Source organism: Mizuhopecten yessoensis, unplaced genomic scaffold, assembly GCF_002113885.1.
Source record: "Mizuhopecten yessoensis strain PY_sf001 unplaced genomic scaffold, ASM211388v2 scaffold2399, whole genome shotgun sequence".
NCBI classification, from domain to species: domain Eukaryota; kingdom Metazoa; phylum Mollusca; class Bivalvia; order Pectinida; family Pectinidae; genus Mizuhopecten; species Mizuhopecten yessoensis.
The window spans coordinates 382653-407603 of NW_018404527.1; the positions used below are offsets into that span (position 1 = coordinate 382653).

At 37.5% G+C, this 24951-nt stretch overlaps 1 protein-coding gene across 1 annotated transcript in view; it reads left to right on the forward strand.

Annotated features, from left to right (window-relative positions):
- LOC110445873 overlaps positions 1–24951 on the forward strand; it is a gene marked incomplete at its 3' end in the record, with an annotated part of 49622 nt that overhangs the window by 8674 nt on the left and 15997 nt on the right. Inside the window, exons 3-4 of the mRNA XM_021490701.1 lie at positions 468–568; positions 4837–4978. Coding sequence (XP_021346376.1) covers positions 468–568; positions 4837–4978 — 243 coding nt within the window. The remainder of the gene's footprint in view (positions 1–467; positions 569–4836; positions 4979–24951) is intronic.

Sequence of the window (24951 nt, forward strand, 5' to 3'; positions counted from 1 at the left end):
TTTGGACAGTTAAAGCTTAGCGGTACCTGTTGTTTTGGACAGTTAAAGCTTAGCGGTACCTGTTGTTTTGGACAGTTAAAGCTTAGCGGTACCTGTTGTTTTGGACAGTTAAAGTCACCTTTCCCCTTTTTATAGTTGCATTCCTGCTTCCCCAGCCTATGGTGTTTACATGTCACTGTGTGTGTTAATTCAGTGTCCGCGCACGAGCTTCCTCTGGATATCAGGAATTCCATGAAAGATGCCGACTACTAACGGACAAACCTAAATCACAGGGTTTCCAACATTTTATGGTCGCTATCATGATGTCATTGAATATAAGTATGCTCTGTTTTTACATAAGATGTTATAATAAAGCTTAAGACAAAATACAAAATTTCCTTCCCTTAATAAAACTGTTTTTGTCTTCAAAATATAAAGGTTTAAAGCTGGTTTCAAAAGTAACCTTTTCCATATACCTTTTGATTCAGATTTATACAACGACTTAGGTTTTCACGAAAGACTTGTGAGAATGAACGACGATTTCCCAGGAGCGAACATATTGGTGATCAAAACAGGCCGCGTACCAAAGGTATTACATATGTCACAAATGTTTGAAATATGGGATCAGTATATGGACGTGTATCAGATGTTTATACCCTAAATCAATTCTATGGGCGTGTACCAGATGTTTATATCCTATATCAATTCTATGGGCGTGTACCAAATGTTTATATCCTATAAAGACTTGTGAGAATGAACGACGATTTCCCAGGAGCGAACATATTGGTGATCAAAACAGGCCGCGTACCAAAGGTATTTCATATGTCACAAATGTTTGAAATATGGGATCAGTATATGGACGTGTATCAGATGTTTATACCCTAAAGCAATTCTATGGGCGTGTACCAGATGTTTATATCATAAATCAATTCTATGGACGTGTACCAGATGTTTATATCCTATATCAATTCTATGGGCGTGTACCAAAAGTTTATATCCTATATCAATTCTATGGGCGTGTACCAAAAGTTTATATCCTATATCAATTCTATGGGCGTGTACCATATGTTTATATCCTATATCAATTATATGGGCGTGTACCAGATGTTTATATCCTAAATCAATTCTATGGACGTGTACCAGATGTTCATTGTTTATATCCTATATCAATTCTATGGGCGTGTACCAGATGTTGATATCCTATATCAATTCTATGGGCGTGTACCAAATGTTTATATCCTATAAAGACTTGTGAGAATGAACGACGATTTCCCAGGAGCGAACATATTGGTGATCAAAACAGGCCGCGTACCAAAGGTATTACATATGTCACAAATGTTTGAAATATGGGATCAGCATATGGACGTGTATCAGATGTTTATACCCTAAATCAATTCTATGGGCGTGTACCAAATGTTTATATCCTATAAAGACTTGTGAGAATGAACGACGATTTCCCAGGAGCGAACATATTGGTGATCAAAACAGGCCGCGTACCAAAGGTATTACATATGTCACAAATGTTTGAAATATGGGATCAGTATATGGACGTGTATCAGATGTTTATACCCTAGATCAATTCTATGGGCGTGTACCAGATGTTTATATCCTAAATCAATTATATGGACGTGTTCCAGATGTTTATATCCTAAATCAATTCTATGGACGTTGACCAGATGTTTATACCCTAAATCAATTCTATGGGCGTGCACCAGATGTTTATATCCTAAATCAATTCTATGGTCGTTGACCAGATGTTTATATCCTATATCAATTCTATGGACGTGTACCAGATGTTTATACCCTAAATCAATTCTATGGGCGTGCACCAGATGTTTATATCCTAAATCAATTCTATGGGCGTGTACCAGATGTTTATATCCTAAATCAATTATATGGTCGTGTACCAGATGTTTATATCCTAAATCAATTCTATGGACGTTGACCAGATGTTTATATCCTATATCAATTCTATGGGCGTGTACCAAATGTTTATATCCTAAATCAATTCTATGGACATGTACCAGATGTTTATACCCTAAATCAATTCTATGGGCTTGTACCAAATGTTTATATCCTAAATCAATTCTATGGGCGTGTTCCAAATGTTTATATCCTATATCAATTCTATGGGCGTGTACCAGATGTTCATACCCTAAATCAATTCTATGGGCGTGTACCAAATGTTTATATCCTAAATCAATTCTATGGGCGTGTACCAAATGTTTATATCCTATACCAATTCTATGGGCGTGTACCAAATGTTTATATCCTAAATCAATTATATGGACGTGTACCAGATGTTTATATCCTAAATCAATTCTATGGGCGTGTTCCAAATGTTTATATCCTATATCAATTCTATGGGCGTGGACCAGATGTTTATACCCTAAATCAATTCTATGGGCGTGTACCAGATGCTTATATCCTAAATCAATTCTATGGACGTTTACCAGATGTTTATATCCTAAATCAATTCTATAGACGTGTACCAGATGTTTATATCCTATATCAATTCTATGGGCGTGTGCCAAATGTTTATATCCTATATCAATTCTATGGGCATGTACCAAAAGTTTATATCCTATATCAATTCTATGGGCGTGTACCAAATGTTTATATCCTATATCAATTCTATGGGCGTGTACCAGGTGTTTATATCCTATATCAATTCTATGGACGTGTACCAGATGTTTATACCCTATATCAATTCTATGGGCTTGTACCAAATGTTTATATCCTAAATCAATTCTATGGACATGTACCAGATGTTTATACCCTAAATCAATTCTATGGGCTTGTGCCAAATGTTTATATCCTAAATCAATTCTATGGGCGGGTTCCAAATGTTTATATCCTATATCAATTCTATGGGCATGTACCAAAAGTTTATATCCTATATCAATTCTATGGGCGTGTACCAGGTGTTTATATCCTATATCAATTCTATGGACGTGTACCAGATGTTTATACCCTATATCAATTATATGGACGTGTACCAGATGTTCATACCCTAAATCAATTCTATGGACGTGTACCAGATGTTTATACCCTATATCAATTCTATGGACGTGTACCAGATGTTCATACCCTAAATCAATTCTATGGACGTGTACCAGATGTTTATACCCTATATCAATTATATGGGCGTGGACCCAATGTTTATATCCTATATCAATTCTATGGGCGTGTACCAGATGTTCATACCCTAAATCAATTCTATGGACGTGTACCAAATGTTTATATCCTAAATCAATTCTATGGGCGTGTACCAAATGTTTATACCCTAAATCAATTCTATGGGCGTGTACCAAATGTTTATATCCTATATCAATTCTATGGGCGTGTACCAGATGTTTATACCCTAAATCAATTCTATGGGCGTGTACCAAATGTTTATATCCTAAATCAATTCTATGGGCGTGTACCAGATGTTTATATCCTAAATCAATTCTATGGACGTGTACCAAATGTTTATATCCTATATCAATTCTATGGGCGTGTACCAAATGTTTATATCCTATATCAATTCTATGGGCGTGTACCAAATGTTTAAATTATGTAATAAATCTATGGGCGTGTACCAAATGTTTAAATGCTATGATAATTATATGGGCGTGTACCAAATGTTTAAATTCTTTTATAAATCTATGGGAATGTAACAAATGTTGATATTCTATTATAATTATATGGGCGCGTAACAAATATTTGTTTCTATCATAAGTATGAGCATGTAGTAAACGTTTTCTAACAATACCAATGACGTGTGCTCTATAATTCTACATTGTACATAAGTAGACCTTATGTTTTCCTCATTTTATATCACCTGAGGCGTGGACCAAATTCTCAATCCTCTCGTTATATCCGCCATGGGGAACTCAATGTCTGAATTATATTAGTATATTAGGGCCAAGGTCCACTGTCATGATACACGCCAAGTGTCTTTATCATCTTTATACTACATAATACACCTACCGGTAGCATGATCAACTCCTTAACATAGTTTGTCAGTGTGAGAATACAAAACAAAAAGATAAAAATGACTTCAGACAGCTTAATAATGTATTTTCCCATTTGGGAATGTATTTTAAAAAGAAAGAAAAACAAAAAAGTCTAATCGAGCAAGGTGACCTCCTGAACCGTACTCATTATAACGTTAAGAAGAAATAATTATGTGAATAACAGCACAACTTTCCTCGCGTAAATGTGTAAAATGGGGACCTCAACATTATAAAAGCACTGTGCGTGTATCAAAAGTCTAATATATCATAGATCTCGGGACTTGGACCGATTGTCTGGTTGTATGCAGTCCTAGTAAGACCGTCATAAGTATCGTATTTCTATACAGGTCTAATAAATCCACCATCATAGCTTCTATATTCTAGCCAGACCTATTGTTTCGTTTTGTGTTTCATGTCAAACCCAGTAGAGCCACTAACATTGCGGACGATAATTTCCAAACTGGAATAATTGTCCGACTGTGTATTTAAGTATCCTATTTTAATCATTCAAATTAAAAAAAAAAAAAATCAACAGGTTGTAATTAGTCATCAACAGTGTGATATGTAGCTGTTGTAAGTCTAAATTAAATTTTACCATTTCCCTATGACGTGTATAGTAGTCATATTATTGACTTTGTGTAGGGTATATCAGCCCTTTATCAATAGCATTAATTTCAAGCCCCGAGATTACTTGTGCGTTAAGCATGTCTTGTTTATCAGAAAGCACAAAACTTCATATCATGTATTGTAAGCATTATACAGTATTGATACAAAATAAGATAAATATCCATTAAAAAGAAACATTACGTTTCTTTGAAACTGCTGTTATCGTGGAGTACTTTTCTTTCTTTTTAAGGCTTTTAAACAACTTTGGTCCAATGGGAGATTACTGAATGTCGTTGAGCAGCTTATTGGACCAAACATTGCTGGCAATCCTGTATGGAACATTCGCGCCAAGATTCCTAATGACGAAGATACAACAGTTCCATGGCATCAGGGTAGTACAAACGTTTATATATAATATCAGGGTGGTACAAACGTTTATATTTTATCAGGGTATTACAAACTTTTATAAAATATCAGGGTCGTACAAACGTTTATATCATATTAGCATGATAGAATCGTTTCTATTATATCAGGGTAGTACAAACGCTTATATAATATCAGGGTATTACAAACGTTTATAATTATAATATCAGGGTAATAGGAACGTTTATATGTAATAGCAGGGTAGTACAAACGTTTATGTATTATATCAGGGTAGCACACACGCTTCTGTATGATATCACGGTTTTAAACACGCTTATACATTGTATACTAAAATCAAAGGAATACATCGTCATAAATATAAAAGGAGATCATTATTAATTCGAAGACAATACAAAATTATCGAGAAGAACAAAAACAGGAAGGGCATAAAAACATAAGGAACGACATCAAGAAACACAATGAAACATCGAAGGTACACAAACGGATACCCCTGACGTATACCTGTATCTACATTCGCCGTATACCTGTATCTAACTTCGGCGTATACCTATATCTAACTTCGGCGTATACCTATATCTCACTTCGACGTATACCTATATCTAACTTCGGCGTATACCTGTATCTAACTTCGACGTATTCCTGTATCTACCTTCGACGTATACCTATATCTAACTTCGGCGTATACCTATATCTCACTTCGACGTATACCTATATCTAACTTCGGCGTATACCTGTATCTAACTTCGACGTATACCTGTATCTAAGTTCGACGTATACCTGTATCTAACTTCGACGTATACCTGTATCTCACTTCGACGTATACCTGTATCTAACTTCGGCGTATACCTATATCTAACTTCGACGTATACCTGTATCTACCTTCGACGTATACCTATATCTAACTTCGGCGTATACCTATATCTAACTTCGACGTATACCTGTATCTAACTTCGACGTATACCTGTATCTACCTTCGACGTATACCTATATCTAACTTCGGCGTATACCTATATCTAACTTCGACGTATACCTGTATCTAACTTCGACGTATACCTGTATCTAACTTCGACGTATACCTGTATCTAACTTCGACGTATACCTGTATCTAACTTCGACGTATACCTGTATCTAACTTCGACGTATACCTGTATCTAACTTCGACGTATACCTGTATCTAACTTCGACGTATACCTGTATCTAACTTCGACGTATACCTGTATCTAACTTCGACGTATACCTGTATCTAACTTCGACGTATACCTGTATCTAACTTCGACGTATACCTGTATCTAACTTCGACGTATACCTGTATCTAACTTCGACGTATACCTGTATCTAACTTCGACGTATACCTGTATCTAACTTCGACGTATACCTGTATCTAACTTCGACGTATACCTGTATCTAACTTCGACGTATACCTGTATCTAACTTCGACGTATACCTGTATCTAACTTCGACGTATACCTGTATCTAACTTCGACGTATACCTGTATCTAACTTCGACGTATACCTGTATCTAACTTCGACGTATACCTGTATCTAACTTCGACGTATACCTGTATCTAACTTCGACGTATACCTGTATCTAACTTCGACGTATACCTGTATCTAACTTCGACGTATACCTGTATCTAACTTCGACGTATACCTGTATCTAACTTCGACGTATACCTGTATCTAACTTCGACGTATACCTGTATCTAACTTCGACGTATACCTGTATCTAACTTCGACGTATACCTGTATCTAACTTCGACGTATACCTGTATCTAACTTCGACGTATACCTGTATCTAACTTCGACGTATACCTGTATCTAACTTCGACGTATACCTGTATCTAACTTCGACGTATACCTGTATCTAACTTCGACGTATACCTGTATCTAACTTCGACGTATACCTGTATCTAACTTCGACGTATACCTGTATCTAACTTCGACGTATACCTGTATCTAACTTCGACGTATACCTGTATCTAACTTCGACGTATACCTGTATCTAACTTCGACGTATACCTGTATCTAACTTCGACGTATACCTGTATCTAACTTCGACGTATACCTGTATCTAACTTCGACGTATACCTGTATCTAACTTCGACGTATACCTGTATCTAACTTCGACGTATACCTGTATCTAACTTCGACGTATACCTGTATCTAACTTCGACGTATACCTGTATCTAACTTCGACGTATACCTGTATCTAACTTCGACGTATACCTGTATCTAACTTCGACGTATACCTGTATCTAACTTCGACGTATACCTGTATCTAACTTCGACGTATACCTGTATCTAACTTCGACGTATACCTGTATCTAACTTCGACGTATACCTGTATCTAACTTCGACGTATACCTGTATCTAACTTCGACGTATACCTGTATCTAACTTCGACGTATACCTGTATCTAACTTCGACGTATACCTGTATCTAACTTCGACGTATACCTGTATCTAACTTCGACGTATACCTGTATCTAACTTCGATGTATACCTGTATCTAACTTCGACGTATACCTGTATCTAACGTCGCTGTGTACCTGTATCTAACTTCGACGTATACCTGTATCTAACTTCGACGTAAACCTGTATCAAACTTCGGCGTATACCTATATCTACCTTCGACGTATACCTGTATCTAACTTCGACGTATACCTGTATCTATCTTCGACGTATACCTGTATCTCACTTCGACGTATACCTGTATTTAACTTCGGCGTATACCTTTATCTAACGTCGACGTATACCTGTATCTAACTTCGACGTAAACCTGTATCTAACTTCGACGTATACCTTTATCTCACTTCGACGGATACCTGTATCTAATTTCGACGTATACCTGTATCTACCTTCGACGTATACCTGTATCTAACTTCGACGTATTCCTGTATCTAACTTCGACGTATACCTGTATCTATCTTCGACGAATACCTGTATCTCACTTCGACGTATACCTGTATTTAACTTCCGCGTATACCTTTATCTAACGTCGACGTATACCTGTGTCTAACTTCGACGTAAACCTGTATCTAACTTCGACGTATACCTTTATCTACCTTCGACGTATACCTGTATCTAACTTCAACGTAAACCTATATCTCCCTTCGACGTATACCTGTATCTAACTTCGGCGTATACCTTTATCTAACGTCGACGTATACCTGTGTCTAACTTCGACGTAAACCTGTATCTAACTTCGACGTATACCTTTATCTCACTTCGACGGATACCTGTATCTAATTTCGACGTATTCCTGTATCTACCTTCGACGTATACCTGTATCTAACTTCAACGTATACCTATATCTACCTTCGACGTATATCTGAATCTAACTTCGACGTATACCTGTATCTAACCTCGACGTATACCTGTATCTACATTCGACGTATACCTATATCTACCTTCGACGCATATCTGTATCTAACTTCGACGTATACCTGTATCTATCTTCGACGTATACCTGTATCTCACTTCGACGTATACCTGTATCTAACTTCGCCGTATACATGTATCTAACTTCGACGTAAACCTGTATCTAACTTCGCCGTATCCCTTTATCTCACTTCGACGGATACCTGTATCTAATTTCGACGTATTCCTGTATCTACCTTCGACGTATACCTGTATCTAACTTCGACGTATACCTTTATCTCACTTCGACGGATACCTGTATCTAATTTCGACGTATACCTGTATCTACCTTCGACGTATATCTGTATCTAACTTCAACGTATACCTGTATCTAACTTCGACGTATTCCTGTATCTAACTTCGACGTATACCTGTATCTATCTTCGACGTATACCTGTATCTCACTTCGACGTATACCTGTATTTAACTTCGGTGTATACCTTTATCTAACGTCGACGTATACCTGTGTCTAACTTCGACGTAAACCTGTATCTAACTTCGACGTATACCTTTATCTCACTTCGACGGATACCTGTATCTAATTTCTACGTATACCTGTATCTACCTTCGACGTATAATGTATACCTGTATCTAACTTCGACGTATACCTTTATCTCACTTCGACGGATACCTGTATCTAATTTCTACGTATACCTGTATCTACCTTCGACGTATAATGTATACCTGTATCTAACTTCGACGTATACCTGTATCTAACTTCGACGAGTACCTCTATCTAACTTCGACGTATACCTGTATCTAACTTCGACGTATACCTGTATCTAACTTCGACGTATACCTGTATCTGACTTCGACGTAAACTTGTATCTAACTTCGACGTATACCTGTATCTAACTTCGACGTATACCTGTATCTAACTTCGGCGTATACCTGTATCTAACTTCGACGTATACCTGGATCTAACTTCGACGTATACCTGTATCTAACCTCGACGTATACCTGTATCTACCTTCGACGTATACCTTTATCTAACTTCGACGTATACCTGTATCTAACTTCTACGTATACCTGTATCTAACTTCGACGTATACCTATATCTCCCTTCGACGTATACCTGTATCTAACTTCGACGTAAACTTGTATCTAACTTCGACGTATACCTGTATCTAACGTCGCTGTGTACCTGTATCTAACTTCGACGTATACCTGTATCTGACTTCGACGTATACCTGTATCTAACTTCGGCGTATACCTATATCTACCTTCGACGTATACCTTTATTTAACTTCGACGTATACCTATATCTACCTTCGACGTATACCTGTATCGAACTTCGACGTATACCTGTATCTAACTTCGACGAGTACCTCTATCTAACTTCGGCGTATACCTGTATCTAACTTCGACGTATCCCTGTATCTAACTTCGACGTATACCTGTATCTGCCTTCGACGTAAACTTGTATCTAACTTCGACGTATACCTGTATCTAACCTCGACGTATACCTGTATCTACATTCGACGTATACCTATCTCTACCTTCGACGTATACCTTTATTTAACTTCGGCGTATACCTGTATCTACCTTCGACGTATACCTATATCTAACTTCGGCGTATACCTATATCTACCTTCGACGTATACCTGTATCTACCTTCGACGTAAACCTGTATCTGACTTCGACGTATACCTGTATCTAACTTCGGCGTATACCTGTATCTAACTTCGACGTATACCTGTATCTGCCTTCGACGTAAACTTGTATCTAACTTCGACGTATACCTGTATCTAACCTCGACGTATACCTGTATCTAACTTCGACGTATATCTGTATCTAACTTCGACGTATACCTGTATCTAACGTCGCCGTATACCTGTATCTAACTTCCACGTATACCTGTATCTAACGTCGCCGTATACCTGTATCTAACGTCGCCGTATACCTGTATCTAACTTCCACGTATACCTGTATCTAACGTCGCCGTATACCTGTATCTAACTTCGACGTATACCTGGATCTAACTTCGACGTATACCTGTATCTAACTTCGGCGTATACCTGTATCTAACTTCGACGTATCCCTGTATCTGACTTCGACGTAAACTTGTATCTAACTTCGACGTATACCTGTATCTAACTTCTACGTATACCTGTATCTAACTTCGACGTATACCTATATCTCCCTTCGACGTATACCTGTATCTAACTTCGACGTATCCCTGTATCTAACTTCGACGTATACCTGTATCTGCCTTCGACGTAAACTTGTATCTAACTTCGACGTATACCTGTATCTAACCTCGACGTATACCTGTATCTACCTTCGACGTATACCTTTATCTAACTTCGACGTATACCTGTATCTACATTCGACGTATACCTGTATCTAACTTCGACGTATATCTGTATCTAACTTCGACGTATACCTGTATCTAACGTCGCCGTATACCTGTATCTAACGTCGCCGTATACCTGTATCTAACGTCGCCGTATACCTGTGTCTAACTTCGACGTATACCTGTATCTAACTTCGGCGTATACCTGTATCTAACTTCGACGTATACCTGGATCTAACTTCGACGTATACCTGTATCTAACCTCGACGTATACCTGTATCTACATTCGACGTATACCTATATCTACCTTCGACGTATATCTGTATCTAACTTCGACGTATACCTGTATCTAACCTGGACGTATACCTGTATCTACATTGGACGTATACCTGTATCTAACTTCAGCATAGCAGAAAGCTTACGTGAAGTATCATGGTAGACCACTACGCACACTCCGTACAGGAGAAGTAGGAATACCCTTATCAGAAACACTTGTATATGGCATCAGGGAAGAACCAAAGTTCGTTAAAGTTAAAGGCGAGTGATCTAAGATGTTAGTAAACTATAGACCAAGATTGCACAGGAAATATCATGTTGACTTTATGTAGAAAGATCTACAATTGTAGGAAGTGCTGGGTTTAGTGAGGTTTTCTTTGTGGGATCGATGATGCCATGCCTTTTGTGTTGGTCTAGCTTCCTGCCATTCCACTTTTACATCGACAACGAGTTTCGTCTTTATACTTATGTGTTGGCGTTGTGGTATATTTTCTAATAATTAAGTCCCCCATTGGTTTTACTCCGCTTATTATTATCATCATTAAGTCCCCCAAACGAAGTGGGAGACATATTGGTTTTACTCCCCTTCTGATCATTATGTCACCCAAACAAAGTTTTGGGACATATTGATTTTGGTCCGTTTCTTCTTCTTCATCATCTTCTTCTTCTTGGTTTAACTCCGTTTCTTCTTATTATTATTTTTCTTCTGCCGCCTCAAACGTTTGTCCGCGCTTTTCCTCGGAAAATCTTTGTTTGATTCCAATGAAATTTCACATGAGTATTGGGGTATGTCTCTAGATGTGCAAGACACCTTTGTGTTTGCAGCTGCGCATCCAAGGTGGCCGCCACGGTTTCTGATTGGTCGTTATAAAATATTGATCGATTTTGCTCAAATTTCATATGAAGGTCTATTTTGGCACTGCGAACATAACTGCGGGGGTTTGAGGCGACTTCTGTAATGGTCCTGCATTACAATTAGTACTTGTTATTATTATTATTATTATAATATTATTACAAGCTAACCGGTAATAAGATTTATATATATATATTTAATGCCGCCGTGACTATTCTCCATAAATATGCTTATTGAAGATTTAAAAGAAACTGTGGTTCGGTATACATGTAGCAAACACTAGTGGAAGCAAGTGTTTTCTTTTATAAAAGCACTGGATAAAGTCTTGAGTGTAATCAGCCCAACAGAACTCAAAATATAAGTAGTGCATATTTTATAAACAGTGATAGAGACCTAACCCCCGGGCCTTGAAAGTTATCCCAAGCAGGCACTTTCTTTAAGGAAGCACTGTATACAGTCAAGAGTGTTATCAGCCCAAGAGAAATCAAGATATTGTGCATTAGTGCATTAAACAGATTTTCTATTTATAGTAACCCATTGACCTTTGACCACTGGACCTGAACTTTGAGTGTAATCGATATCAGTCCAACATAATTCGAAATACAGTGCACAAACTGATGTTCTATTTATAGTAAGTGACCTTGCCCTTTGATATCAAAGGCTGAAAAGCTATCCAAAAGCTTAAGCAAACATTTTATTACACTAGATAAAGTCTGTGTGCATACGGCCCAAAAGAGCTCCAAATATTGTGCATGAAATGTTTTTCTATTTATAGTAATATTAACCTTGAACTTTGACAGCGATGCCTCAAAAGCTACAATTTGTAATCCTATTTAGCAAATACTTTCTAAAGTAACAATGACCTTAACCTTTCACAACCAAAGCACCAAAGTAGGCACTTTCTCCGAGGTAGCACTTGATAAAGCCTGAGTGTAATCATCCCAACAGAATTGGAAATAGTGTGCCTAAACTAATTTTCTATTCATGGTAACAGTGACCTTGACCTTTGACCGCCAGGCCTGAAAAGCTATTCAAAGCAAGCACTTTCTTCAAAAAAGCACTGGATAAAGTCTGAAAGCAATCCAACCAACATTACTGAAGATATTGTGCAGAAATTAAACAAAAAGAAGCCCAATGGGCCTGTGTCACTCATTTGCTTCTAATGTAACTTTGAAGCTGATCTAGGTCATTTATGTGGATGCTAAGCTCATTACCACTTTATTCAAATATAGCACAAAGATCATTACGAACAGTATTTTCCAACGTTTGCTATACCAATCCATGTTTTTAATGGAAATTAGGGCATGAGCAATGTTACATGACTTGACGAGATCTCGTGTTACCGAAGGTATTTCCCAACGTTATGACGTAAACAGTCGAGATTTTAGTCACGTGCCATTGGAAGGCGGGGCTATCAAAAACGTAAAGTGAAACAGAGTTAGTTTGAAAACATATGTTTTTAGTGATTGTATTGGTTGTTTGAGGCATGCAATTTATGTTCATCTTGTTCATAAAGAATAGATCTTTCGATCCATGCGCGACATGTGTGTGAAAGTGACGATTTGTTTCTAAAATATCAGTTTGAAGATCGACCCAGGCGCGGGTCGCTTATTTCCCGCATATTATAGAGGGCCGGAGTTCTGACGTTAATCGACGACAGACCGGTATAAATTAAAAGGTCGACAAAACGTCAGAATAATGTCAACTTGTGTATTAGTGGATTTGATCACCACTGTAAATATGAATGTTGAACAGAAATATTCTAACATTTAAACGAACACATGTTGTTTTTTTTACAATCCTTTTAATCACTGATTTAGGGAATGAAGGGTTTAAATGTTGTTTGTTGATGTTTAGTGGATCAAAGAGATACATGTATAACAATGTTTTTAAACACAGTATTCTAAAAGATATGATTAAGGTTTCTGACTCTTTTTGGTTATCTGAGCATCTTTTGAGGAAACTCCATGTATTGTAGCAGAAAAATGTCAACAAATAATATTTTTAATAAGTGTAGTGCAGTGGATATAGAAAGCTCAATTCCTACTATATATTTGTAGAAAGTTGTCAAAGAACCAGATATTTGGCAGACCTTTCTTATACATATGACTTAAAAGTTGTTGCGAGGATTTATCAAACCCAAAAAACAAACTGTTTCCTATCCCTTATACAGAGAACAGTGTGGAAATATAGATGGACTGAAGGTATTGAAAATAACGTCAGGTAATTCGGGTAGAATGGACTTCCATCATAATTTTACATATTCATAATGTGTTTATACAGCCTCTCTTAAGAAAAACACATTCCATACACGTTTTCAGCCTGTTTTTGTTGTCATTATCTGTCAAGCCTGTAACATCAGCGTAGGACACAGCCGGTCGCCTGGTCGCCAAAGGCGACCAAAACCTTGATTGGGCGACTAGAAATTGTCAAAAGATGGATGTTACTGGCCCAAAAATAAATCTTTGGGCGAGTACATTATTATTCTCAAAATCGTAGTTTACTCCCATAAATTAACCACCCCAACTTCGGAACACCCGTTTTCGGAAATACTGTTCTCTCAAGAGTCTGGGTCACGCCGTTAAAACGTGCAAGTGCCTCAGAATTGACGGTGACAGTGAAGACTATGGGAATGAGGGGAGGGGTTTTGTGTCGCCTGCGAAAAGCTGCTGACACATAGGTATTGCTTTGTCGGCGTCAGCGTCAGCGTCGGCGGCGTCGTCCGAACAGAGGTTTTCGTGCAATAACTTGAGTGTCCTTGGGCCGATCAAACTCAAACTTCATGCAGTGCTTCCTTACCAAAAGTGCTTGCTTGGGATTGCTTTTCAGGTCCGAAGGTCAAAGGTCAAGGTCACTGTTAGTATAAATTGAAACTTTACTAAAACTGTATACTGGACGGCATCGATCTACCACTTGAACACCGTGTATACCTCTGAAATGCCGTCTTACTCCAAATGTTATTGACAACACTAGCTGTTTAACATCATAATCCACAAGTTTATTCATTTATTTATGGGAAACCATCCGACAAATCATACAAATTAAACTTGGAATTCAGACAATGAGTATCCATAGCAAGTTCCTAAAAACTCAGAGTATTCTTCCCAGAATAACAGATTATATAACCAAAATGATGCCATCCAAAAACATAATCTATGATTATTGCTTATTTTTAACATTATTTCTTGAAATGAAAAGTGTATCTATTTCTTCGTAATCTCCCAGCTTCCTGCGCAGGCGACACATCCACTTCCGTGGAATTCTTGTTAGGGTTATGTGTCGAGAGGGTTTGATTGAAGAATAAAGAACATCTATTTATATTGCTTTATTGCCATTTTTCATTGCTCAACACTGAAAAAAATCTTGGTAAAATAATTGGGCTACCAATATTCATTTTGGGCCTGTGAAATAATTTTTGTACTCGCCTACTGTTCTACACTGAACATCTCATCTTTGCTAGCCAAACGTTCATTTTGTATTCACATATCTATGTATTCAACCTTAGCGGACTTAGCAAGTTGTTCTCTAACCTTTAAAATATTGAACCAGGCACAGGGACTTGGCACGAATTACCATCCTATGGTCCACATATTTTTTTTATATCATATATTATATAATACACATATGTGAACTGAGGGTTAGATATTAAAACCAAGTCCCTGTGCATGTAAATAATAATGGCGGCGCCCAGTACTAAGTTGCCTTGTCGATTATGTCATGATTTATGTAAAAAAAAAAAAAAAAAGGAGGACAATACTTAAAGAAACATTTTCTGTATTTGAACAGTTGGTAGAGATAATTGGCCATATTCTAACTGTAAATGATAACCAAGGGAAATACATAGGCGACCAGTGCTGAAATAATCTTGAAGGTTTAAAGTTTTGCTAGTAGAGTGTCTCTGTAAAGTGGCAGGGGAGGGAAATTAAACACAAGGCTAAATCCGCAAAGGTTGAATAGTACAAATTTAAATTATGAACCCTTGGCTATTGAACATGGTGAGATAACGAGGTTCGATCGTAAAATAAGATGTGTCTTCAGCAGTATGCTCCAGTGAAATTACACTATAAAGTCAGCATCAGTTCAGCGCTATCACAAGGAGACAAACATGAACATACCACAGACTCCCAAAACCCAAATTAATTATGCACAAACTCACCACACGCATGCATCGAGCAAATTGGGGAGGCCGTCCTTAAATGACCATGTATAGCTGTTGATAGGACGTACATTAAACAATACTAATTAAAACCTGAAGTTTATTTTGACATAAAGATCTTATTTATTTGGATAATTTCATGGAAATGATGACTTGTAATTTTAAACAAATGATTTGTTAATTTCAGCTTGCATGCACTGTATACATGTTATTTTAATAACATTGTACCCATATGAATCCATGATTGTCGTGAAGAAGTGCTATATTTGAATTTAATACACTTGACCTGAAACGCATTCGTAGCCATACCGAGACAATACAATAATGTTGTATACATTTGTTTAAGCGTCTGCGAGACCAGCTGTTCTAACTTACAAACGTCCAGGTGACGAGAAAGAACATGAGAGGAATGTTTTTTTTTTACTTTTAACAGGAGCTGTAGGCAATTCACACTTTTCAATTTGTAATATTCTTCTCTTTGGATAACGACGCTTTAACTTGTAAGCGAAAAATACGTCACTGGCGTAACGAGCAGCATCAATACTCAAAACGTCTTTTAATATTAACGGCTACCAAACTCGTGCTCCAGGTTATAAATAAATGCTATGTCCCAATCACCTGCCCTCTGGACTGGTTTTTAAGTAAGTTGTTTCAGTGCCAAATTTTGTACAGCATGATTATTTAGCCTCTTTATCTTAATCCTTCCAACGTAGGTATCTTGTGATATTGTTGTTTGCCTTTACACTGTTACTATGTTTTACCATTTTTATATATATATATATATATATAAATGTTTGTCGAAATACAAGTTCTTGAGAGCTCATGTTAACTATGACATATATTCAACGTAAAATAATGATTCTTGTATCTTGTATATTGATGTAACATGCCACTATGCTTTTATCCGATAATTTTAAGATAAAAAAACACACACAAGCTTTTAATCACGAACTTTTCCTCGAATGCGCCTATGTGTAATCTTCGGCACGATGAAGGACACAAGTTAAGGTATACTGTTAATGCCGACATGTACAAATGTATGTAAACTCTAAAACGAAAGTAGGTTTGCGCGATCGCAAATATTAATATAAAAATATAAACGATCGCGTTAATGAGATATTAAAATATCTCTATATGTCTGGTACGGGGTTTTGGGACGGGAGCGGGAGCGGGATACAAGATTTACCTACCACCGCATCAGCTCTAGATTAGACCCTGTTTACAAAATGGCGACTGGAAGTAGCAAGGCGGATTAGATTGGAACTTCAATTGTGAATATTTCGGCAAGTAAACATTGTTCACAAAGCCCATGTGGTCTGTTCATCTAATTAAGTCAAGATGTACTCAGACCAGTCGTTGTTTAGTCGCTTGGGTCATTCACAAAAAAATAGTATTATTATATAAACTTATTGTAATTATCACAAGCTAACCGAAACATATTATATATAATATTGTCTTTTTTCTTCAGCACCAATTAATTTATGAAATGAAATATATAGACAGACAGGGTTATGTTTTGCGATATTGCCATCAAGTATAACCATATAAATATATTCAAGTGCGTTCGAATTTAAGTGTTATTCATAGTTGGATCATGATATAGTCGACACGTCACAGTGATCGTGTGCTGCCAGTTTTACTCTTAACGGGACAGAGGGGTTCAACGATTTATAGAACTTGTGCATTTAAGATTGTTCTGTTTTTGCATCTGTCGTCATCACTATTGTGTATTAACATTGCAGTCATCATCCACAGTTTGTCCAAATTAATTTATTTTCTTTAATGTCTTGCTATATTGTCTAGATAATAAAAAGAAGATCGCTTTGATATTGAAGCACTCGAAATAAAACATTTTCATTAAAAGTCATTCTAGACAGAAAAAAGTAATTCTAGACTAATAAAGCTCTAATGATTGTGCTAGACCGTAGGGTATATCGATGATTTGATTTAAACATATTTTATTGCCTTTAAAGCAACAGAATTGGGCACAAGTTGTATAACTTCGATGTTTGTGTTTGTTTCTTCATGCCAAGCAAGCACAAGTTTGGATGAAGGGTTAGAATCTGAAATTTAAATGTACATACTAATAATGTATGTTTTTCAATATTTTGAGCCTTGACTAAGTTCAAAGGGGCAAGACTTAAACCCTGAATGCACTTGTGGTAGCCTTTGTGTATCCATCTTTTTATACAGACCGTCTCTACATTTCCATTTTACATGTTGTGACCAATGTTAAGATCTAAACCATTCCATGATTTGATCCAGACACTTCCCATGCATGTAGCATAACCGTCACGTCATACAATTTATGATAGATAACTCCATTTGTTATATTTCGTTGTAAGGCTTCTGTGTAAAGCAATTTATTCGAACAAAGGGACGTAACTCAATAAATTCGGGAGTCAACTCCATTTTCTATTTTCAAAAATGCATGCCCCTCGATGAGAGCATTGTATGTACCAAATATCTTGAAATTGTTGAAGTACATGCTCTTCAATTAATATTTTTATTCAAATTAGTTTTGTCAGCAGACAGACGGACAGATAGATGCATGGACAGACATTAAACCCCACTGCATGCATTATGACACCTCCCCTATATTATACATTTATTGGCCTTATGGTAGGGAAACTCAATTCACAAGGGCCAAGCCTGGGTGAATCATGATTGATCGAGGCAAAACAAAGAACTTCTCTTCCCTAATGCAAAATTAATTATTTATTTTACTTATCTATTAGAACAATAGACTAGAACTGTCATCCGGAGGATAACTAATACCCCCGGACAGACAGACAGACAGACAGACAGAGTGATTTCAGTGTACACGTTGCGGGCGGCCCCGGGTAAAATAATCAGGATTCCGCAACTGTTTCAGCAACGTGGTACCTCTAGCTGATCTTTCTAGAGAGGCTCCAAATAAGGGAAATATGGCCGGTGCTACACAAACGGTCAAGGGTAACATCATGTTTTATTTACCCGTCATGTGATCAATAAAATAAAATCAAACATGCTGTTACATTGATGTCTTATAATATCCTTCTTTGCCTTTAGCTCCAGCTTGCCCCTCTGAAGAAGGATAACTTCCTATATCTTTGCCTTTAGCTCCTGCTTGCCCCTCTGAAGAAGGATAACTTCCTATATCTTTGCCTTTAGCTCCTGCTTGCCCCTCTGAAGAGGGATAACTTCCTATATCTTTGCCTTTAGCTCCTGCTTGCCCTCTGAAAAGGGATAACTTCCTATATCTTTGCCTTTAGCTCCTGCTTGCCCCTCTGAAGAAGGATAACTTCCTATGTCTTTGCCTTTAGCTCCTGCTTGCCCCTCTGAAGAAGATCTTTGCCTTTAGCTCCTGCTTGCCGCTCTGAAGAAGGATAACTTCCTATATATTTGCCTTTTGCTCCTGCTTACCCCTCTGAAGAAGGATAACTTCCTATATTTTTGCCTTTAGCTCCTGCTTGCCCCTCTGAAGAAGGATAACTTCCTATGTCTTTGCCTTTAGCTCCTGCTTGCCCCTCTGAGGAGGGATAACTTCCTATATGTTTGCCTTTAGCTCCTGTTTGCCCCTCTGAAGAGAGATAACTTCCTATATCTTTGCCTTTAGCTCCTGCATGCCCCTCTGAAGAAGGATAACTTCCTATATCTTTGCCTTTAGCTCCTGCTTGCCCCTCTGAGGAGGGATAACTTCCTATATGTTTGTCTTTAGCTCCTGTTTGCCCCTCTGAAGAGAGATAACTTCCTATATCTTTGCCTTTAGCTCCTACTTGCCCCTCTGAAGAGGGATAACTTCCTATATCTTTGCCTTAAGCACCTGTTTGCCCCTCTGAAGAGAGATAACTTCCTATATCTTTGCCTTTAGCTCCTACTTGCCCCTCTGAAGAGGGATAACTTCCTATATCTTTGCCTTTAGCTTCTGTTTGCCCCTCTGAAGAAGGATATCTTCCTATATCTTTGCCTTTAGCTCCTGTTTGCCCCTCTGAAGAGGGATAACTTCCTATATCTTTTCCTTTAGCTCCTGCTTGCCCCTCTGAAGAGGGATAACTTCCTATATCTTTGCCTTAAGCACCTGTTTGCCCCTCTGAAGAGAGATAACTTCCTATATCTTTGCCTTTAGCTCCTGTTTTCCCCTCTGAAGAGGGATAACTTCCTATATCTTTGCCTTTAGCTCCTGCTTGCCCCTCTGAAGAGGGATAACTTCCTATATTAGCACTTCATCCACACTTGAGGATGCTTCCAATAAAAGACAAGAAAATAAATCATATAAGGTTTGTAGATGTTAATATTAGCAATTGTTTGTCTAAAGTATGATAAATATCAACACTGCATAATGTTGTGTTTGTTGTGAATGAAATGTAGCGGAAATGGATTGGGTGGCTCGGCGTTGACCGAGGTTTAAACCTTGGTCTGGCCGTGCATTTTTCCACTACCGTTCCATTGGTGACTGTGACCATACCCTTGTTTCAAGTATTAGGAGTATGCTTGGTAAGGGGATACCCGAACCTTCGTTTGTGAAAAGTTGTGTCTTTGGGGACAAAAGACTAAGAAAAAGGAAGGACGAATGTGAAAGAACTTGACTGGGTCGATTGTTGGCGACCAGGTAGCTCCCGGGTTCAAACTCCTATCTGGCTGCATACATGTCTGCTGCTGTTACATTAATATGAAAAGGCAAAGCCTTAAAAGAGCGTAACTTTTGTTGATCTCTGATATTTACTGATTCATAATATTGCTTTCAGAATGAGATAAGATAATCTATATTTAAAGTTGGCTAGTCGAGGGATAACAATTAAACATAAGCTCTAATGAGACAAAGACCGACATAACAATAGGGGAGATCGGGGCAAGTTCGGACCATTTTTATTTAAGTCCGTTCTGGGAAGTATGGCAGCACGTCCGTTTTGAACATTTTTTAATTTCCCTGTCGGAAGATCGGATGGCCGAACAAGCCCCGCCATGGGATAAGTTCGGCCCCCCATTGGAATCAGCGTAATTATGACGTCATAAAGCATGCAACGTCATATTTTACCGCCAATTTTAAGACTTTGTATGTGTTACATCGGCCGAACTTGCCACGACATCATTGGCCGAACCTGTCCGGGCCCAAATTGATATTTCAATAAACTCTTATCGTACAGCAATATGGTAGTGAGTGCTTGGCTCGGCTTTTATGTATATCATTTGAAGCTCACAGTGTCTTTATACGTTTGACCGTAAAAAAGTAGCAATTCCGTTTTCAGAGAGTTCGCATAACTAGAAGCGAGATCATGATTTTCTTTCTACCCTCTCAAAAGTAATTTTCTCCTGTTTAGTAATTTTACATTAGAATTTTTCTCGCCTTATTTTCGTGTTAATGCCCAACCAACTAAACTGCTAAGATCCTTAAAGTTGTAAATATTAGCTCAAAAACAAAAATATCAGGGATGGCCGAACTTGCCCCGGTCACCCGTATGTCGATTTTTTTGTATGACGCCATTTACTTCCAGTCACTGGTAAAGTACATATGTGTTCTTGTGCGTTACGTATATGATGGGTCGGGTTGCGCAGTGAATAGCGCGCTCGTCTTCACCAAGATGGCCAGATTCAATCCCGGTCATCTGCCCGACCATGCGGTTTTTCTCCGGATACTCCATTTTCCTCCCACATTAAGAATTAAATCCTCTGCGGTGAGTTGGGAAAAAACTGTTTGGTAATTGCTATAGAAAATAGTGCATATTACATATTTGACGATAATTCGAAGTAAATGTATAGAGATGTAAATTAAATTTAAAAATAAATAAATCAACATTGTAATACCTGTAACTGAGATTGTCGTTATATCGATATGTAGTCTTAATTCCTGTTCCATCCTCAAACACCGGATTGAATTTCAAATTGTGTAAGTGTTACCGACATGTAATGATGCCAAATACAATTTATAAGTTTCTGTAACTAGTTATAAATCGGCAAGCGTTGTGAAAAACGTAATACCATGCTAAAAATGGGCGTTGAACTCGGGTTGGTTGTCTTAACAATTATTGTTGATTTCGACATAAATGAATTATCCATTGTTTCTTTTATGGGTGGTGATGCATACATAAATTATGTAAAGATTATAACCAGACTTTCAAATATGTTAATTATTTCGTTCATATTCTCAACAAATGGAAATCAAAAGCTGATGAAATTTTAGACGATGAAAAATAAATGTACACGTTGATCTATTGGTTTAATGCGGCTCTTTTTGAAGATATCTATTGTTATAAATATTAACAGAACCTGGTTGATGACAAAAAGGATCTTCAGGAAATATCCGCATTTTTACTTTTTGTGCCTGTGGCAAAAACTGAAATAAAAAAGTCATGAAGCACCGACAAAGAGATAAATGCAACAGACATCAGTTCAAAGATTTTCCGGTTATTTTTCATCCTTCCGGAAATAACCGATGAAGGCTGATGGAGTGTGACGTGCTTGTGACGTCATTTTATGATAATCTCTGAACGAAGTTTCATGCCTGCTAGTATCATAATTTATGTGATAGATTTTGTTCACTCGAAATGTATATTAGTTTTTTATCTAAATGTTTTCACTATATGAAGATGTTCATGTATTGGTTGAAACACAATTGTCTTTCCTATAAGGATACACTTCCGGTTTCCCCACTGGAGGTCTACTTCAGGACGAAAACAATTAAAGGCATCGTGTAGCAAGGGGAAGTAACTCTGTTTACGCACGCATGTGTTACCATTAAAGTGCTTCGGCGCCCGAGAGCTACGGTCTTATTAAGAAACATGATCTATATTAATGTATGATAAAATATTACAAAAGGTCCAATGGGTCTGTATCCTTCACCTGGTATATAAACGGATACCCCTGACGTATACCTGTACCAACTTCAACGTATACCTGTATCCAATTTCGACGTATACCTGTATCTAACCTCGACGTATACCTGTATCTACATTCGACGTATACCTGTATCTAACTTCAGCATAGCAGAAAGCTTACGTGAAGTATCATGGTAGACCACTACGCACACTCCGTACAGGAGAAGTAGGAATACCCTTATCAGAAACACTTGTATATGGCATCAGGGAAGAACCAAAGTTCGTTAAAGTTAAAGGCGAGTAATATAAGATGTTAGTAAACTACCGACCAAGATTGCGCAGGAAATATCATGTTGACTTTATGTAGAAAGATCTACCATTGTAGGAAGTCCTGGGTTTAGTGAGGTTTTCTTTGTGGGATCGATGATGCCATGCCTTTTGTGTTGGTCTAGCTTCCTGCTATTCCACTTTTAAATCGACGACGAGTTTCGTCTTTATACTTATGTGTTGGCGTTGTGGTATATTTTCTAATAATTAAGTCCCCCATTGGTTTTACTCCGCTTATTATTATTATCAATAAGTCCCCATAACGAAGTGGGAGACATATTTGTTTTACTCACCTTCTTATTATTATTGGTTCCAATTAAACTTCACATGAGTATTTGGGCGTGTCCCTAGATGTGCGAGACACATTTGTTTTCGCAGCTGCGCATCTAAGATGGCCGCCACGGTTTCCGATTGGTCGAAATAAAATATTGGTCGATTTTGCTCAAATTTCATATGAAGGTCTATTTTGGCACTGCGAACATAACTGCGGGGGTGTGGGGGGACTTCTGTAATGGTCCTTCATTACAATTAGTACTTGTTATTATTATTATTATTATTATTACAAGCTAACCGGTAATAAGATTTATATATATATTTTAAACGCCGCCGTGACTATTCTCCATAATTTTTTTTATTGAAGATTTAAAAGAAACTGTGGTTAGGTATACATGTAGCAAACACTAATGAAAGCAAGTTTTTTTTTATAAAAGCACTGGAATCAGAGTCTTGAGCATAATCAGCCCAACAGAACTCAAAATATAAGTACTGCATTTTATAAACTGATTTTCTATTCATATAGTAACAGTGATAGAGACCTAACCCCGGGGCCTGGAAAGTTATCCCAAGCAGGACTTGATAAAATCTGAGTGTAATCAGTCCAACAGAATTAGAAATACAGTGCACAAACTCATGTTCTATTTATAGTAAGTGACCTTCAGCTTTGATATAAAAGGCTGAAAATCTATCCAAAAGCTTAAGCAAACATTTTATTACACTGAATAAAGTCCACGTATGCACACACTCAAGGTTCTACACTTAAAGTTGATAAGTTGACTTTAATATTCATGTTTTTTCTGTATATTATTACCATCTCCATAACATATTGGATGAAGTTGCTAAGTGTTTAAATTGAATCAGTGGATGATTTTCTATATAAAGCAACAGTGACTTTGGCCTTGACCTTGGAACCCTGAAACACAACAATGACCAAAGTATACTCATACTTGACCTTTACATAAAGTTTGACCAAAATCTGTCAATGAAGGAAGTTGCTAAGTGTTTAAATTGAATCAGTTGATCATTTTCTATATAAAGCAACAGTGACTTTGGCCTTGACCTTGGAACCCTGAAACACAACAATGTCCAAAGTATACTCATACTTGACCTTTGCATAAAGGTTGACCAAAATCTGTCAATGAAGGAAGTTGCTAAGTGTTTAAATTGAATCAGTTGATCATTTTCTATATAAAGCAACAGTGACTTTGGCCTTGACCTTGGAACCCTGAAACACAACAATGACCAAAGTATACTCATACTTGACCTTTACATAAAGTTTGACCAAAATCTGTCAATGAATGAAGATGCTAAGTGTTTACATTGAATCGGGATGCGACGCGACGCGACGGGATGCCGGATGCCGCACCAGGGTAAAAGCTCGCTTGTCCTTGGCAGGTAAGCTAATAACAGATAGAAGGACAGACAGACGTAAAATCTGATTACTAAAGATGTGCAGGGGTCCTAACAACAAATTGTGTAATTGAATTGGAGAATCCCCCTTTGGGACCCCACTCCTCCCCTCAGGAAGCCGGAGTATTATGAGAGAGACCCTCTGTTAAACGGCATTCAGTCTTTTTAACCAAG